This window comes from Mustelus asterias, chromosome 17 (genome assembly GCF_964213995.1).
Source record: "Mustelus asterias chromosome 17, sMusAst1.hap1.1, whole genome shotgun sequence".
NCBI lineage: Eukaryota > Metazoa > Chordata > Chondrichthyes > Carcharhiniformes > Triakidae > Mustelus > Mustelus asterias.
In genome coordinates this window covers 48,406,389-48,426,639 of record NC_135817.1, presented here as the reverse complement: position 1 = coordinate 48,426,639, position 20,251 = coordinate 48,406,389, and the positions used below count along the sequence as shown (strand labels likewise).

General features: G+C 40.6%; 1 protein-coding gene across 4 annotated transcripts in view; it reads left to right on the top strand.

Annotated features, from left to right (window-relative positions):
- The window catches only part of caska (calcium/calmodulin-dependent serine protein kinase a), a 405,920-nt gene extending 386,148 nt beyond the window's left edge, over positions 1–19,772 (top strand). For all 4 annotated transcript variants that reach the window (XM_078232613.1, XM_078232612.1, XM_078232611.1 and 1 more), the window contains 3 exons: positions 1,366–1,568; positions 8,280–8,363; positions 16,601–19,772. In XM_078232613.1, coding sequence (XP_078088739.1) covers positions 1,366–1,568; positions 8,280–8,363; positions 16,601–16,777 — 464 coding nt within the window. In that variant the 3' untranslated portion in view covers positions 16,778–19,772. The remainder of the gene's footprint in view (positions 1–1,365; positions 1,569–8,279; positions 8,364–16,600) is intronic.
- Positions 19,773–20,251: the final 479 nt, after the last annotated feature.

Genomic DNA, 20,251 nt, shown 5'->3' with positions numbered 1-20,251 from the left:
GCGTACTAGTTCCACAGTCCCATCCCACCCCCAGGCCATTTTCCTGGAGGCAGAACAGAGGTGTTACTGCAGGTAACACTACCCACTATCAGTGGGTAGACAATTGTCCCTCTTAATGGCCACTTAGGGATAATTATTAAAGGCCGGCTGGCAATTTTCAGTCAGCCTCTCTGTCCACACAGATGGAGGAGACTGTGCACCTAACTGGAGCCATCCTGCTGGTAGCAGACCAGGATGCTGGCAATCCAGATAGGCTTAGAGGCTCCCCTGTCTTGCTATGTTCAGCAGTAGCCGCAGGCTGCCCTGTGGAGGGGTTCCCCCAAAGTAATGGCATAGCTACTGGATCAATTTTCTTTATTTTAGTTTTCAAAAAGTTTGAAAGAGCGTGCCTCCCTCACTTATTTGCAGTGGTATCCTGCGGCTGCTTCCAGATTTGAGGACCTCCTATTGGAGGACCTCCAGCTTTGAGAGCCAACAACAGTCTTAATTGGACATTAAACCTGCCTTCTGGTAATTAATTTGACAATTTGGAAAATCACAGTTGAGTGTTTCCCCACAGTGCAGGTCTTTGACTCCCATTTGAGCCTGTCAGCGTGATCCTGAAGCCTACAGGGAAAATTCTTCCCCATGTCTCACTCACTGAACACCTCTGTGCTCACTGACTTATATTTACCTCCGGCCCGCCAACATCTCCAACTGGAAGTTCTCATCCTAGAGTTTAAATCCCTTTTATGGCTTCTGCACTCCCTACCTCTGTGATTCCCTTGAGCCCTGCAACCCCCTCAGACCTTTGTGTTCCCCCATCTCCTGCTTCCCTCATCCACCATTGGTGGCCATGCTTTCAGCCATCGAGGTCTCAAGTTCTCTCCCTAAACCTCTCCACCGCTTTCTGCTCCATTAAGATCTGCACGCTTCCTAAAACTTACCCATTTGATGAGGCATTTAGTCACTCTCCCTATTGTCTACTCTTTTGTCTTGGTGTCAATATTTTGTTTGATTAAACTCCTGTGAAACACCTTTGATCAGTTTTCTGTTCTGAAAGCATTATTGGCAAGATGGCACCCAGCTTCATATCCTTGCATGTTGTCAGAAGAAGAGATGGATATAATATAGTTGTTTATAATCTATGCTACAGCCAAGTCCCTTCATGCTATGAAATTAATATAAAAATCTTCAAATGTGATCATATATTCATTAGGTGTCAATGTAAACCTATAAATGTCTAGGATAAAGCATAATATAGTTTCTGATTTTAAACTGCCCTACTGCAAGGAAGAAATGCAGTTTGAGGAGCTAGGCATGAGTTGGAACCGTAAATTGTACCAGCAATATCTTTCACTAATATAAGGTTGTTTGTCTTCATAGATACTACCAGACCCGCCAGAAAAGATGAAGAAAATGGTAAAAATTACCATTTTGTTTCACATGATCAAATGATGCAGGATATTTCCAATAATGAATATCTGGAGTATGGCAGCCATGAGGATGCAATGTATGGAACAAAGCTGGAAACGATACGCAAAATCCATGAACAAGGACTGATTGCAATACTAGATGTTGAGCCGCAGGTATTGATGAACAGTTGATGGTCAGTTATAGATGGGAACAAAAGATTTGAATATGAAAATTTCCGTTCAAGGTCCTGTTTTATCCCACAGTCTGAGTTTAAGGAGTTTAATGCTATGAATGGATTAATCTCGGGGCTGATGCCAATAATTACTTTTTATAATTGCGTACAGTGCTGCAAGTGTTCATGTGCAATTTACAAGAGCACACTCGGCATTGATGTGCCTTGTTCTTTTTACCATCAAATATTTTCTTGTGGATGGATGAAAGAAGTAAGACAGTGTGGCAATATTAACAGAGCTTTTAAATACTTTTTATTGCTTGTTTACTAAATCCCTCCATGTGGAAGAAGCACTGATTTGTTATCAGGCAAATACCTGGATAATTTAGTTATAATATTATTTATGTTGTAATTAGACAAAATGCCAAGTGCAGTACAGGATCCTCAGTGACCATGCTAATGTAGTCAATGTAACAACACCAGGTTTATTTGATAGCACGAGCTTTCGGGGCGCTGCCCCTTATTCGGGGGAGTGGAGGATTGGGGTCACAAACAGGGCATATATAGACACAGTCTCAATTTACAAGATAATGGTTGGAATGCGAGTCTTAACAGATAATCAAGTCTTTACAGGTGCAGGCAATGTGAGTGGAGAGAGGGTTAAGTACAGGTTAAAGAGGTGAATTGTCTCACGCCAGGACAGTTATGAGATTTTGCAAACCCAGGTAAGTCATGGGGGTTAAAGGTAGTGTGACATGAACCCAAGATCCCAGTTGAGGCCGTTCTCATGTGTGCGGAACTTGGCTATCAGTTTCTGCTCGGCAATTCTATGTTGTTGTGTGTCTTGAAGGCCACCTTGGAGAACGCTTACCCAAAGATCAGAGGCTGAATGCCCTTGACTGCTGAAGTGTTCCCCGACAGGAAGGGAACACTCCTGCCTGGTGAAGCAGACAAGATGTCGAAAGGACTACAGATCACAAACCATAAGACCATAAGACCATAAGACATAGGAGCGGAAGTAAGGCCATTCGGCCCATCGAGTCCACTCCACCATTCAATCATGGTTGATTTCAACTCCATTTACCCGCTCTCTCCCCATAGCCCTTTATTCCTCGAGAAATCAAGAATTTATCAATTTCTGTCTTGAAGACGCTCAACGTCTCGGCCTCCACAGCCCTCTGTGGCAATGAATTCCACAGACCCACCACTCTCTGGCTGAAGAAATTTCTCCTCATCTCTGTTCTAAAGTGACTCCCTTTTATTCTAAGGCTGTGCCCCCGCGTCCTAGTCTCCCCTGTTAATGGAAACAACTTCCCTACGTCCATCCTATCTAAGCCGTTCATTATCTTGTAAGTTTCTATCAGATCTCCCCTCAACCTCCTAAACTCCAATGAATATAATCCCACGATCCTCAGACGTTCATCGTATGTCAGGCCTACCATTCCTGGGATCATCCGTGTGAATCTCCGCTGGACCCGCTCCAGTGCCAGTATGTCCTTCCTGAGGTGTGGGGCCCAAAATTGCTCACAGTACTCCAAATGGGGCCTAACCAGTGCTTTATAAAGCCTCAGAAGTACATCCCTGCTCAGGTCAACCTATAACATAGACTACGCTGAGAGACTTAGCTGTCAGATCTCTCTCACACTCCTCAACCACCTCATACACCAGTTCTACAGCAGATGCCACAACCTGGAAACCAAGATAGCGTCCATATTCTCGACTTGCGCTCAGGACGCAGACCAGCTGCGAAACACTCCCAAGCAGACGAGACAACAGAACTACGCCATCTACATGCACACCAAGAACAGGAAACTTGAGAAACTCAGCATCACCAACAGCAACCAAGCCGCTTCCAGTACCACAGTAGAAAACAGTACTGCAGGGAAGTCCATTGTCAACTTGTCAGACTACACACTTCAACCAGATGAAATTTAAGTTCTCAGCCAAGGGCTCAATTTCTGCCCCACCACCAAAATAGACCCCATCAGTCTCGCAGCGGACACAGAGGAATTCATCAGGTGAATGAGGCTCTGGGAGTTCTTCCACAAACCCCAAAAGGCCAACAGTGAATCCAATGATACAGCCAATGAACCAGAACAGCCGACAGAGAGATCCGCGGTGCAGCAACCAAAGAGCAAAGAGTCAAATTGGACTTCTCCGGAAGGCCGCTGCCCTCGACTCGACATGTATGCCCAAGCCATCAGGAGGTGCGTCAATGCCAGATTCATCAGCCACACTCGCAAGACAGCCCCGAACGTCACCCAAGCACAACACAACACCAACCGCGCTCTCAAGACCAACCGCAACATTGTCATCAAACCAGCAGACAAAGGAGGGGCCACTGTCATACTGAACAGAACGGATTACTGCAAAGAAGTATACCGACAACTCAACAACGAGGAACACTTCAAACAGTTACCCACAGATCCGACCAAAGAACACACCCGTCAACTCAACAGACCAAGACCTTTGATCCGGACCTTCAGAGCACCCTCCATGCTCTCATCCCACATACTCTCTGCATTGGAGATCTCTACTGCCTCCAAAAGATACACAAGACCAACTCACCCGGCCGTCCCATCGTATCAAGCAATGGGACCATGTGCGAGAACCTCTTTGGCTACATCGAGGGCATCCTGAAAACCATCGTACAAAGAACCCCCAGCTTCTGTCGCGACACTATGGATTTCTTACAGAAGCTCAGCACCCATGGAGCAGTTGAACCAGGAACACTCCTTGTCACAATGGATGTCTCGGCACTCTACACCAAGATCCCCCCACGATGACAGCATTGCTGCAACTGCCTCAGTACTCAACGCCGACAACTGCCAATCTCTAGACGCAATTCTACAACTCATCTGCTTCATCCTGGACCACAACGTCTTCACCTTCAACAACCAGTTCTTCATCCAGACGCACGGAACAGCCATGGGGACGAAATTTGCACCTCAATATGACAACATCTTCATGCACAGGTTCGAACAAGACCTCTTCACCGCACAGGACCTTCAACCGATGCTATACATGGGAGACATCGATGACATTTTCTTCCGTTGGACTTACAGCGAGCAATCACTGAAACAACTACATGATGACATCAACAAGTTCCATCCCACCATCAGACTCACCATTGACTACTCCAGAATCGGTTGCATTCTTGGACATACCCATCTCCATCAAGGATGGTCACCTCAACATTTCACCGTACCGCAAGTCCACGGATAACCTCATGATGCTCCATTTCTCCAGCTTCCACCCTAAACACATCAAAGAAGCCATCCCCTATGAACAAGCCCTTCATATACACAGGATCTGCTCAGATGAGGAGGAATGCAACAGACACCTACAGACACTGAAAGATGTCCTCATAAGAATAGGATATGGCACTTGACTCATCGATCGACAGTTCCAACACACCACAGCAAAAAACCGCACTGACCTCCTCAGAGGACAAACACGGGACACGGCGGACAGAGTACCCTTCATCGTCCAGTACTTCGCCGGAGCCTAGAAGCTACGACATCTTCTCCAGAGCCTTCAATATGTCATCAATGAAGATAAACATCTTGCCAAGACCATCCCCACACCCCCACTACTTGCCTTCAAACAACCGCGCAACCTTCAAACAGACCATTGTTTGCAGCAAAGTACCCAGCCTTCAGGATAACAGTGACCACGACACCACACAACCCAGCCACAGCAACCTCTGCAAGACGTGCCGGATCATCGACACGGATTCCATCATCTCACACGAGAACACCATCCACCAGGTAAATGATACTTTTGCGACTCGGACATACCCATCTACCTGATACACTGCAGGAAAGGATGTCCTGAAGCATAGTACATTGGCGAGACCATGCAGACGCTACGACAACAGATGAATGGACACCACTCGACAATCACCAGATGGGAGTGTTCACTTCCAGTCAGGGAACACTTCAGCAGTCAAGGGCATTCGGCCTCTGATCTTCGGGTAAGCGTTCTCCAAGGCGGCCTTCAAGACACACGATGACTCAGAATCGCCGAGCAGAAACTGATAGCCAAGTTCCGCACACATGAGGACGGTCTCAACCGGGATCTTGGGTTCATGTCACGCTACCTGTAACCCCCACGATTTGCCTGGGCTTGCAAAATCTCACTAACTGTGCTCGCTTGAGACAATTCACACCTCTGTAACCTGTACTCTTTCCACTTGCATTGTCTGTGTTGTGGGAAAATTGCCACTTCGGAGTCAGACTTGGAGGTTTCAATAATACAGTTTTATTTAATGAAGCTTCATGGAAAAAAGGCACTGGCACTCCGCAGTACTTTAGGCAGCTACCTTCTCTCAATGATACAATAGGAGTGGTTCATTTTTATACTTTTCAGACAATGGATAGTCCGGACATTAGCCATTTAACACATCGTTACAGTAGGATTGATAGCTCACACATCGTTACAGCCAGACATATACAGACATTCGCTTTTGACATCGCATTGTTTCATAGAATGGATACATTTCCTCTTTCAGTGATTTATCAATGACTTTAGTTTTGGTCTATGCATACAGTAATTGGTTTTCCTGCATTTATGTATTCCCGTTCTGTGGCTAATCTCTTTATCAGACCCTATTGTCCTTATCTTAAAGTGCCTCAAGCCCTGGCTGGCTTCTTTCAGGATCTGATTCCTGCATGTTTAACTTTAAATAACTGTCTGTCCTTCATGTTTTAATTTCAAGTAGCTGTCTGCACTAAAAGTCAGTGCCTTCTTGATGTCTCTTTCCCAGGTAACTTTTTATGTGCCAGGCAGCCATTTTATGTGTTATGTACCCATCTTTATGTTTTTCCCCACTTCATCTGCACCTGTAAAGACTTGATTACCTGTTAAGACTCACATTCCAACCATTTTCTTGTAAATTGAGACTGTGTCTATATATGCCCTGCTTTTGTACCCAATCCTCCACTCACCTGATGAAGGGGCAGCGTTCCGAAAGCTCGTGCTACCAAATAAACCTGTTGGACTTCAACCTGGTGTTGTGAGACTTCATATTGTGCCTACCCCAGTCCACCGCCGGCATCTCCACATAATGTAGTCAATGTTAACTGAACCACACAGACCATGAAAGGCCCCTTATTGCTGGATAATTGATTTCATTTGAGTGCAGTAGTGATTCTACAGTTGGGCTCAATCTCTTAGATTATGGAGGTGACATTGGAACAATTCCATCCCATCCTTCTGATCAGTATGCAGTGACCTCTAGTGGAAGCACATATGTATGAACTTTGATTGAGGAAAGGAATAGGCTCATCTAATATCCTTTGGGTCTTTGTAATCAAATAGCTCCCCTAATCATTCATTCTTTAAGGAATTTGCTGTTTTCTGCATTTTAAAATGTGAGATCAAGGGCACCTTTTCTTTACTAGATTAGGATTATTCGTATTACTGATGAGAACCTAAAATCTGGTGCAGGAACCTGGACCGTTTTAGTTCTATGCCTACTTCATTTAAATATTCATCAAAGGAACAAAATTAATTCTTATTTGTAATGAGAATGGCTTTTTGAAGAAACTCTTGATTTGCCAAAGGCCCTGATGGCCAAGCCAGTGTTGAGCCGCTGCAGACCAGACGATGTTTATTTGATCCACAAATTAACTGATCTTACAGAAGGAAACCTCAAGGATAAGGAGATATAGGAGGCAGGGGTCACGGCTCTTGACTGCCTGCTAAAAAGTATCACGTGTGCAACCTTGGCTATGAAGCTCTTCAATGCAAACAACCAGCCGAAATCTGTTCACCAACCTCACACATGAAGAATCTCACTGAAACCTGAAGCACAATACATGCAGGAGCTCAGCATCTGTGGATCTGTACCTCAGCACAAGTTAGAGCCTTAAAGATAAAAGGGGCAAAAAAAAATGGAGTAAATGAAAATATATTTTAAAAACCCTCGGAGCTGCTGCTGCTTTGATTGTATTTCCAGATTTTCTATACATTTCAACAACAAAAGCTCAAGGTGATTTTAAAATTTATTTTAACCGACTCTTACCAATGTAGATTTATGTCAAATCAAGTTATATTCAATGCTTTATATACAGTGGACCACAGGACGAATTGGAACGTTGATGAGATTTGTTATGCTATTGAAACAAAATCTAATCACTTTGGAGTAGGTGACAATTTGCAATAAGCACTCCCATGAGTGATTAAGATTTATCAACACCTATCCCAGTATGAATATATGCATTTTTAACAAGACATTTTAAAAGTTGGTAAACATTTTTCCAGTGTTCCATAAAGGTGATGTTCTCTTTTGTGGAGGCCAAGAATTAATTCAATTCATCTAAAATACATAAGAAATGTATTATAGCTCATATTTTATCAGCTGCTAGGATTTATCACATGAGACCGCGAACTAATTATGAATGAGCATGTTTACAGTTCCTGATGCCCCAGTCAGTCTATTCTGTTTCATTTTAATTTGGGTATCAGCAGTCCAATCTGTTTCACGGAATGACACTGATCTGGCCATTGACAGACTTCTTGGAGTGCAGACCAGAAAATGTTTCCTGTAGAGTAGCTATCTTGTGGAGCTGAGGGGTTCATGTGTTGGACATATGTGTAAATGAAACATAATGAATGTAGTATATGAGATGTACATTTATCACATCATTGGTTTAGTTTAATGCTCAACTCAAGTTTACTGATCCTCTTAACTCTTCATCCCATACAGGCACTGAAGGTTTTGAGAACTGCAGAGTTTGCCCCATTTGTTGTTTTCATCGCTGCCCCGACCATCACTCCAGGCATGACTGAGGTAAAGAACAATTCTGTAGTTTTATCTTAGTTTAAATTTTAATAGATTTTGTAAGTCCTGTCTTATCTTTTAATCTTTCACCGACCGAGAATTAATTGAGCTATAGTGGTGATCTTTGAATGCTTAAATGGATATCCAATTTAATATTATTACAACAATTCAATGTGCTTCTTAAACTTTGTTCTTGTGAAACTGTTTGAATTTGACTCTGAGGCATAGCTACAGCTGAACAAAGTGTCTTTTGATGAACAGAAATGTTTTGTTTAGCGATGGTATCAACTATTTTTCTCCCAGAAGTGATTCTTAACTCGGTAGCTTTTTCTGTCTAAAACTAATTCAGTTTCAAATAGATAACACTATTATGGTTAGCTTGATATTAATAATAATGATTGATAGACTCTTGAGTTAGTTGATGAGTAAAACACTGATACATTTTCTGTAAAACACTTTACAGCCTTAATGCCAACATCAACTGTGTCCCAGTAGATCAGTTTTTTAAATGTTTTATGATTATATTTGTATGTCTATATTTAATTCATTCACTTTAACTTAAGGTAACTTCTAAATTGTAGCAAAAACTTTTATGAAAGGCATTCTGTTTGCTCTTCATTCAAATAGCAGCCTAGTCTGACAATTGAATTTGCAGGCAATCGACACATTTCTGGAGTTCTTAGCTGGACTGCACAATATAGGCCTTTTAGATGATGGAGTGTTCCATCCTATGTAGAAAGTTGTTGGCAATATTGTATCTGTCATGTAGAAGTTCATTCTCCTTTGTTCTAAAAAAGAAAGACTTGCCATTCCTATACTGCTTTTCATGACCACGGAATATCTTAAAGTTCTTCACAGTGGATGGAATCCTTTTGAAGTGCACTCACTATTGTAATTTAGGAAAAAATGAGATTTATGAATGAATATTTTGTTTATCAAGGTAGTGAAGTGGAATTTTTTTCCATATTTGAATCCAGTGTTATTAAAAACCACTTGCATTTATATAGTGCCTTTAATAAATTAAAATGCCCCATAGCACTTCACGAGAGAGTAGGCAGCCAACAAAACTGGCAATGAGCTAAGCAAGAAGTCATTAGGACAGGTGACCAAAGGCTTGGTCAAAGATGTAAGTTTCAAGGAACATCCTAATGAAGGAGAGAGAGATAGATAAAATGGAAAGGTGTGGGAGATGAAATTCAGAGCTTGGGGCCCACACATCAGATGATCAGCAGCGAGGAATGGAGTAAAGAAAATTAAGGATGCACAGAAGGGAAGGATTAGAGGAACACAGAGTTAATAGAGATTTGTTAGACTGGAGGAAGTTACACTTGTAGGGATCGACAAGGCCTTGGAGGAATTGAACACAAGAATAAGAATTTTAAATTTGAGGCATTGGATCGGAAGGCATTGTGGTCAATGAGCACTGTTGTGAACCCCACTGATATATGTGAGAGCGTCCCAATTTGAAACAATGGTTCGTAGTAATGTATCTTTGTTTGGAATAATGTGAGAAAACTGTGTACAAGTCAATGAGAAAACAGTCCAGTCTTTATGTTAACAATTAATAAAGATTATTTATTAAAATAAAAGAAAAATACACAAAAAATATAAGACACTATGGCACTTAAGTGTATGAATAATTGTATGAAGTGTATGAATAAATATTAGGGGCGGCACGGTAGCACAGTGGTTAGCACTGCTGCTTCACAGCTCCAGGGACCTGGGTTCGATTCCCGGCTTGGGTCACTGTCTGTGTGGAGTTTGCACATTCTCTTCGTGTCTGCGTGGGTTTCCTCCGGGTGCTCCGGTTTCCTCCCACAGTCCAAAGATGTGCGGGTTAGGTTGATTGGCTATGCTAAAAATTGCCCTTAGTGTCCTGAGATGCGTAGGTTAGAGGGATAAGCAGTTAAATATGTGGGGATATGGGGGTAGGGCCTGGGTAGGATTGTGGTCGGTGCAGACTCGATGGGCCGAATGGCCTCTTTCTGTACTGTAGGGTTTCTATGATTTCTATTAATTAAAAACACAGTTTCCCTGAGATTATCTCTTGTTCCCAAACTATACCCATGTTCCCCGAACTCACTGAGACCCCCTTTTCCCAAACAATATGCAGTCTTGTAACTTTATAAGTCAAATCCTGCTCATTGTTACCCCACAATATAACTGACCAGGTCTGTGCAACCATCTTTTGACAGTTCAGTACGACTCTGAGAATGTGACTAGTCAGGGGCATGGAATTGGTGCCTCGGTGTCAGAATTTTTGCAAGAGAAGTGGTGGTGAAGTACAGTCAGCTGTCATGTGAAAATTGGTATTGTGTTTTCAAGCAATTTTGCTGATGGCAGCAAATAGGTCTGAAATGGGAGGGATTCTGGCAGGACTCCAGAGAAATGGTGAGAGTGCAGGAAGAGAGGCTGTTACAAATAAGCATTTGCAAATAATTTTCAAAGCCATGTAGGTGTGAATCAATACTCTGTCTCCTCTGTCCCTTCAACTTAACCCCAAGTTCATCAATATTTGTATTTGGATATTTTTTTCTAATTCCTACTCCAGCCATCCTTCTGGACTCTCTAAACTATTTCTTTATTATGGCAAGTTTGGTGGTGTAATTCCATGCCCACTAGGAATTAAGTTGGAACTGCCCAAACCCATTTAATATAAAACTGCAGCAGCCAAAAGAAAGAAAACTGTCACACTGGATTACAGTGCAGGACTCTCAGGTTAATCTATAATAGTGTCTTTCCACTGTGCTATCCAACCCCTCCCCCCCCAAAAAAAAATCATGGATTTTATCAGCCAATTATGGTGCGGCATTAATGAATTTATAGATCAATCAGTTTAAAGGAAGAAAGAAGCAAAGAAGCACAGTGGCAAGCTCCAGCAGTGGGAACCTAAACTGGTGGTGAGGGTTGTGAAAATGAAATGCTTCAGCAAACAAATTTGTAACAAGACTTCATGACATAGATGATTTGTAAGAAGTAAACTTAATTCATATAGCTCACTTTTTTCTGTATGCAGCCTCTGTTTCACTTTCTCTCTTCCTTTTTGTCGGTTTCTGTATTTTTTATTTAAACTCACATTTTATGTTTATTTTCTTGCATCCTCTCTGATTTTTACATAGCTACCAAGGTGGTGCAAAAAGCTACCTGTAAGTATTTGCAATAGCCAGGGATGTCTGTATGATTTTGTTTTAGCTGTAGTAATTAGTGATGGTGTAGTTTTCATTGAAAAAAGGCTAGCTTTTCATCCGATCAATGTATATCAGAATGTAAGTACAAGCTACTTTTTTACTGCTTTCTCGCTAATCATTTTAATTATTGGATAAAAATCTCAGCAAAAAAGTCATCCCACCTCATTGAGATACATCATCAGTCTAGATGCACAGATTTTCTTAAAGTATGTAGATTGTACATACAAATTAGGAACAGGAGTAGGCCACTCAGCCTGCTATTCTACTTAATAAGATCATGGCTGATCTGATCACAACTTTAACTCCACATTCCCACCTACCCCATTACCTTTCACCGCCTTGGCTTATCAAAACTTTTATCTATCTCTGCCTTAAAAATATTCAAAGACACTGCTTCCACCACCTTTTGAGAAAAAGAGTTCCAAAGAGACTCGACCCTCTGAGGGAAAGAATTTCTCCTTATTTCAGTCTTAGTGGAGCGAAATCTTATTTTTAAATAGTGACCCTAGTTCTAGATTCTCCCACAAGAGGAGACATGCACCCTGTCAAGACCTTTCAGGATCTTCTATGTTTCAATCAAGTTGCCTCTTACTTTGCTAATCTTCAGTGGATACAAACGTAACCTGTCTAACCTTTCCTCATAAGACAACCCGCGCATTCCTGGTTTTAGTCTAGTAAACCTCTAAACTGCTTCCAATGCATTTACACATTTCCTTAAATAAGGTGACCAATACTATGTATAGTATTCCAGATGTGGTCATACCAATGTCCTGATTGTGAATCTTCTATATGAATATTGCTGAAAAGAAAGACATGTTCTTGAAGCTTTTTGTTTTGCATTCATCAGGACAAACACAAGAATGCCAAATTTCAAATGATTGCAACAATTTATACCACAGGAAAAAAGGGTGTCTGGTTGACAATTCAACTCTGGCCAAGGCATTAGCATGGCGATCTTGTAATCTATTTAATACTTGAAAACATTCATTTGACCTAACAGTATGTTCAATGTCTACATGTTTAATAACATGTAGACTAGTTCGTTACTAAATGTGTTACACAAATGTAAGCTGTGATGTCATAATATTCTTGTGTGAAACTGGCAAAGCAGGAATCGGCTAGCAAAAATTGGTTAAAAATGCAAATTGCTTAATTCAAATTTCAAATTCAATAATATTGGTTATTTAGCATTGTTGATCAAGCAGAATCCAGAAAAAAACTATGACATTAGGTAGGAAAACATTGGGTCATCTAGTTAAAGAAATCTTTTAATTAATTCCTTAATCCACTTGATTTGTCTGCTGAGTATAGCACAAATCTGAATTAAGTAATTTGCGTTTTTAATCAATTTTTGTTAGCTGATTTCGGCTTTGCCAGTTTTACACAAAAATATTATGACATCACAGCTTGCATTTGTGTAACACATTTAATGTAGAAAGATTTTCAGCTGCTTTACAAATGCATGAAGAAAATAAATATCAAACCAAAGAGGGATCCATTAGGAGGAGTTTATCGGAAGAGGTTGTAGGACTGGAAACAGTCACACTGGGGAGGCAGTTGGTATTGTCACTTGACTAGTAATGCATGGACCTCGGGAAATGCTTTGGAGACATGGGATTAAATCCCACCATGGCATCTGGAATTAGAAGTCTAACAATGACCATGAAACCATTGTTGATTGTCATTTACTTCCTTTGGGGAAGTAAATTTGCAATCCTTACCTGGTCTGGCCTATATGTGACTCTTAAATGGACTAGCAAGCTACTCCGTTATGTCAAACTGCCACAAAGTCAATTAAAAGGAATAAAACCTGATGGACCACCTTGGATCAACCTAAGCACAGAAACCAGAGTGGCAAACCCAGCCTTGTGGACCCTGCAAAGTCCTCCTTACTAAGACCTGGGGGCTTGTGCCAAAATTAGGAGAGCTGTCTCACAGACTAGTCAAGCAACAGGCTGACGTAGACATAGTCACAGAATTGTACCTTTGACATAATTTCCCAACCCCACCATCACCATCCCACCAGCGAGACAGACCTGGCAGAGGTAGCAGCACAACAGTATACTGTTGGGAGAGAGTTGCCCTGGGAGTCCTCAACATCAACTTCTGAACCCCATGAAGCCTCATGATATCAGGTCAAACACGAGCAAGAAAACCTCTTGCTGATTACCACGTTTCTCACCACCACCACCACCCCCCCCCCCCCCCCCCCCCCCCGCCCTCCCCCAATGAATCAGTACTCCTCCATTTTGAACACCACTTGGAGGAAGCACTAAGGGTGGCATGGTCACAGAATATATTCTGGGCAGGGAATTCAATGTCCATCACCACGAATGGCTCAATAGCACACCATAGGCTGAGCTGGCTGAGTCCTAAAAGACATAGTTGCTAAATTGGGTCTGCAGCAGTTGGAGAGGAAACCAACAATAGGGAAAAACAAATTTGACCTCATCCTCACCAACCTGTCTGCCGCCGATGCATCTGTCCATAATAGAATCGGTAGAAATGACCACTGCACAGTCCTTGTGGAGACAGGGTCCCATCTTCAACTGAGGATATCCTCCATAGTGTTGTGTGGCACTATCACCATGCTGAATAGGACAAACTTTGAACAGATCTAGCAACTCCAGACTGGATATCTACGAGTCCTGGTGGGCCATCAGCAGCAGCAGAATTGTACTCTACCACAATCTGTAACCGCATGGCCCAGCATATCCCCACTCTACCATTACCACCAAGCCAGGAGATCAACCCTGGTTCAAGGAAAGCTGCAGAAAGATATGCCAGGAGCAACACCAGGCATATTTAAAAATGAAGAGTCAAACTAGTGCAAGATACAACACAGGACTACTTGTGTGCCAAATAACATTAGCAGCAAGTAATAGAGCTAAATATCAGCTCAGATCTAAGTTCTACGGTCCTGCCACATCTATCGTGAATGGTGGTGGACAATTAAAACCGCTTACTGGAGGAGTAAGCTCCACAGATATCCCCATCCTCAATGATGGGGGAGTGCAGCACATCACTGCAAATGATAAAGCAACAATCTTTAGCCAGAAGTACCAAATCAATGATCCATCTCTGCCTCTTCCAAGGTCCCCAGCATAACAGATTCCAGTCTTCAGCAAATTTGGTTCAGTCCATGTGATATCACAAAAAGGCTGAAGGCACTGGATACTGCAAAGGATATGACCCTGACAATATTCCAACAATAGTTCTAAAGACTTATGCTCCAGAGATTGCTGGACCCCTAGCCAAGCTGTTCCAGTACAGCTTCAACATTGGTCTCTATCCGGCAATGTGGAAAATTGCCCAGGTATGTCCTATACACAAAAGGTAGGACATATCCAGTCCAGACAATTACTGCCCCAGCAGTCTACTCTCGATCTTCAGCAAAGTGATGAAAGGAGTCACTACAGTGTTATCAAGCAATTATTACACAATAACTTACTCAGTGATGCTCAGCTTGGGTTCCGCCAGGATCACTCAGCTCCAGACTTCATTACAGCCTTGGTTCAAACATGGGCAAATGAGCTGAATTCCTGAGGTGAGAGTGACTGCCCTTGACAAGGCAGCATTTGACCAAGTGTTGCATCATGGAGCCCTAGCAAAACTGGAGCCAATGGGAATCTGAGAATGGTTGAATTTGCCCTGCTTCTTGTGTATATAGACTTAGCTGGGCAATTTTCCATATTACCGGATAGATGCCAGTGTTGGTAGTTGTACTGGAATAATTTGGTTAGGGATGTGGCAAGTTCTGGAGCACAAATCTTCAGAGAATGGCCTCCTCTGTGCTGTAATTACTCTATGATTCTATGATCCTGTAGTTTGGTTTACTCCTAAATATCAGAATAAATTTGGAAATACACAGGTAGAGCGGCTTTTTTATCTTGTCTGCTATATCGCTGTGGCAAACTATTCCTCAGATCCCAGATTCTGAATTTAGACTGCAAATGTTATTCTAAACCAGGCAATTGATCTGGGCCAGAAAGGGTTTTATTGTTTTTTTCAGGCTTAATCCTGTGAACACAGTAATCCGCACATATCCTGCCCTTTATAATACATTTCACTTGATTAATCATCTATTAACCAGATTAGTTCTTCATGCTAAAGCTCATTAGCAAACCACTCAAAACCACAAGCTTAATGAGCACATGATTTGCACTGAACTGTCACTAATGAGGAGGAAGCATCTCAGAACACAGCCCACCTGGTTTCTCTCTTGAACTAAACAAATACTAAAGAGCCACTGTGGCTCAGTTGGCACCACTGCCTCTGAGCCAGAATACTCTGAGTTCAAGTTCCACTCCAGGATCTGTTGGCCATAGAAAAACCCAGCTACTGGTGCAAGCAAGCCAGTGAATGTTGGTGCTAGTTCCCAGCCCGGATAAACGATGTGAGTTAGTTGCAGAAAGGGCATCTGGCTGTAAAATAACCCACTAGCTCCAAAAATGATGGTTGATATGAAGGATGATTGATCAGTATTTGGCGACCCCCTGCAACATGGGGAAAAAAGCTGAAAGAGAAAGAAGACAATAAATAAAATATTTCACAGATTTTCTTCTATACGCCTGTGTTGAATCCGATTATATACGACTTCACTGTTGATTAAAATTGTGGGAAACAAGATATTCTGATCTATACTAGGGCCTCTTTTAGACTGAAATGCTTTTTTCTGTTCACATCCTGGCAAATGTGCAGTTCTGTGTATAGCATAACAAACAATTTGCTTGTACTAGCGGCATTATATTCCTCCAACTTACCAAATGGTTCATAAATACAACCAAAAAAGGTACAAAACGCCATTATTTTATAACATAATGATCAACAATGAGCAATTACATAAAGTACAGTGAAACTTGTATGTGTTGCTGTGACAACACTGCTGCTGAAAAAAAAAACAAATGCCAGTTTATCCCTGACTCAGTCAGTGCTGGTTCAACCAAGCTTACCAAACACAAATCTGTTTAGCATATCTTATCCGCTGTTTAGGAAAATTCCACTTGACCATAACATAAATGGGTTCTTTATTATTTAATATGTCTTTCTGTTCCTCAGGATGAATCTCTTCAGCGTCTGCAAAAGGAATCAGAAATTCTACAGAAAACATATGCACACTACTTTGATCTAACCATAATCAACAATGAAATAGATGAGACCATCAGGCATCTGGAAGAAGCCATTGAACTTGTGTGTACTACACCACAATGGGTTCCTGTATCCTGGGTATATTAAGGACTAGACAGAAAAACGATGAACTTTATCATTCCCTAACACCACCCTGACATTAGACTTTGTAAATGACCTTGCATCAAGTCTTGCCCTTATAGACAACCTAGGATTAGTGTGCCCTAAATTTTTTTGACTATTGTCATGTCCTACTAGGTGGATGGAAAGAGAAAAGTTACCAAACGCATATAGTGACAGTGTCCCTTTTTAAAGCTTGTTAGGGTTGTACTTGTTATCAAAAATCAGATCTACATATGCCTTCCTATCTGTATATCTCCAAAAGGTCCACGTGGCTCTGTAAAATTTATTTGAATGCTTTTTTTCGCTGAGCCAATCTTGCAAACCTACCTAATTTCTTAGGAAACTGTTGTTCAAACATTATGAATCTGTTTAATTTGGCAGTATAAATAGTACACTCCAACTACCTTGCTGGCTATTTGAAACTTAATGGTAATGAAACATATGAATATGCAGTTTTTGAATTTCCCCAAATAACAATCGAAAAGTCATTGGCACAAGTATTGAGTCTGCAAAGTTATAGGTGTAGTAAGAGCATAACGTAGGTTTGATTTTTTTTTTACATAAGCCAGTCAAGGCCAGTAAAGGGATACCGTCATTTACAATTTAAAAATGTACAAACATTTTAGGAATTTGGATCAGGTTTTACTGCATGTGGACAGTTACAAGCATTCATGCTGTTGGTGTATCTGTGTTGGAAACTGTATTCTACAGCAACGTACATTCCATTTGTTGGAAAAATTACCCAAGGGAATTATTATTCAAAAAAAAACTGTAAACCTATGCACATCCCTTGCATTGTGGGCAAGTTTATAAATGACTGATTTTTAATCATGTAGTGAAATGTGTTTGTACTTTGTTGCAATTTAATTTGTTCTAAGGGGAAGAATTACGAGTTTTGCCATTTCAAGTATGTGTCGTCTTTGAATATAAATATTTTAATTACGTTCCGTCTGGAAAAAATGGTTTAATTTTTATCATTGAAGTAAATGTATTAAAAATGCACAAATTTTACTAAAGAGATAGTGTGCAAAAAAGAAACAATTTGTGGTCAGATATAAGCAGTTCAGCTCACATCACTACTTCATTCAAACTGGCCTGCAATGCTTCTGAAAATGACAACAAACACAGCAACTGTAATTGGGCATTTTTTTCAAAAGAATTGTTCCTTTTAATGTGATCAGTTTTTTTTATTTTTTTATTATTCCCTAATTGTCTTTCTACAGGCTGGTATTGAACTCGACCTACCCCAGCTTTGTAAAATTGAATAGGCTGCAAATATTGACCTTCAGCAAAGCTGCCTAAGACATTGTGTTTCAAATACAGGGCTGTAAGTTCTATACTCTTGTAACTGGTCAATGTTGAGACCGGTATGGTGCTGGCTGTTGGGAACTGAACAGTACCTCTGATCATGTAATATAAAAATGAAAATACTGTGGAAAATTGTAAACGGAAATGAAGCACAACTTCACAACTGGAATTTATTGAGCATTTTCATATTTTCTGGAAAGTCCATTCAGATAAAGAGAAATGGTATTTTATAAAACTGTTCCCACCAGGATTTTAGAGCACAGAGGAATGCGTTGTTTGCCTTAAGACATTTTGTAACTTAATTCCTGCTTTCTTTGATGTAATACCATTCCTAACAGTATTGAAAGGATATTTAGATATCTGTTATACATTTCAAAAAGTGCATATTGTTCAATATTGCATAAATGCCGTGGATGCTTTGATGAAACGCAATTGGCCATGGAAATCTGTATTAAAGGACAAGTGGTACAGTTGAGATTCTTGAATAATTGAAAATATAGATCAACTATAATGGGAACATTTTTTTAAATCATGAATACTTAATTGCTTTTTTCAATCTCTATACAAACTGAATTTTATTTGCGCTTAATATGTTCAACTACAAACACAAACTGAGATAATTTTTACTAATATTAATTAACCCAATGTTGTTAATTGAATACAGTTATGTTTTTATCTTAATTCAGATGTCACAGTTAACTGTTTAGAAAACATTCAGTCATTGATTTTCATGTCATGTGTGAAAATGTGTGGATCTCCTAGAAATGCAGAAATATCATCCATCAAATGTAGTTGGAAATAAGTGCAATGTTTCAGGTAAATTAGCGGGGCACACCCTTTCAATTTGTATTATAAAAAAATACATAATTTAAAACTTTATTTGTGTATAAGCAGATGGAGTTGATGATATGCCATTGATAATGTACACGATAATTACCAGATAAATAGCATAATTTACGAATTTCATAGGTACATGCTGTACACTGTCTGGAAGCAAGTGGAACGTCTGCAATGTAAGCTTTTCAGTATCTGCATGCTTCATTATTGCCTCAAGGGAAGCATGTTTTGAGCTGAGAAAGTTGGCTGATATCCATTTCTCTTCGTCTTCCCCAAGATGGAATTTATTACTTTTGCTCGTCAGTCTATATGAAAATTAACAGAACTCAACCAACCCTGGAAAAGGTTTTTCATGAGCTCATCTACAACCGACAAATGAGTTAAGAACAAAACTACATTCAGGCCAAAATCAATCAGTTATTTTTTTGGTAGTAGTGTCTCTCTGTACAATCTAAAACCTGCTTAATGCTGTGAAGCGAATAATTTAAAAATATTCTGTCTGTTGATAATTAGCAAAATTCTGAAAGACAACGTCCTAAGTTCCCTACTATTCACTCAATTTGGAAATGATTTGGGAAAATTATTTCATATATAAGCTTTATGTATCTAGTTTCAGCCTTGATTTAGTAGTACTCACCTCTTGAGTCAGAAAATCATGGGTTCAGGCTGCTTTCCAAAATGATGCTTAAATGCCATGCTGGAACAGTGCTGTTGTGGACGAGATGCCATCTTTCAGATGAGACATTAAACCGCCCTCAAAATTGGACAGGAAACATCCTGGCACATTTGAAGAACAATAGTGTTCTCTCTCAACTCCAGCCAATGTCTATCCCTCAAAATAACATTACAAAATTCATTACCTGATCATTTATCCATTTTTAAAATATATATAGTGGTGAATTACCTGGCACACTTCCCTCCAATACAACAAAGGCTATAATTCAAAAAGGTGCTTAATTAGGAATTTCTAAAGTTGTGAAGATCCCTATAAAAATGCAAGCCATTTTATCTTTGTATATTGAAAAATCTTTCATAATTCTGTGACTTTATTCCCATTGCATGTTTTGATAGTATCCTAGTGTAATGAAAATCAGTGCTCCTTTTTGAACACGGGATCTACAAGTTTATGTTTGGAATTTCTAAGCGTGTGTAGCAAAGTGACATGAATCAGGAAAATAAGCAGCATCTAAAACGTGTTCAAATTACTTTCCTTATCTCTGCAAACTTCCTCCAGCTGTACAACCCATCACCTCTAAACACTCTTCCTAGACCTGACATCATGGATTCTCTCTTTCTCCCCCACACACAATCTCT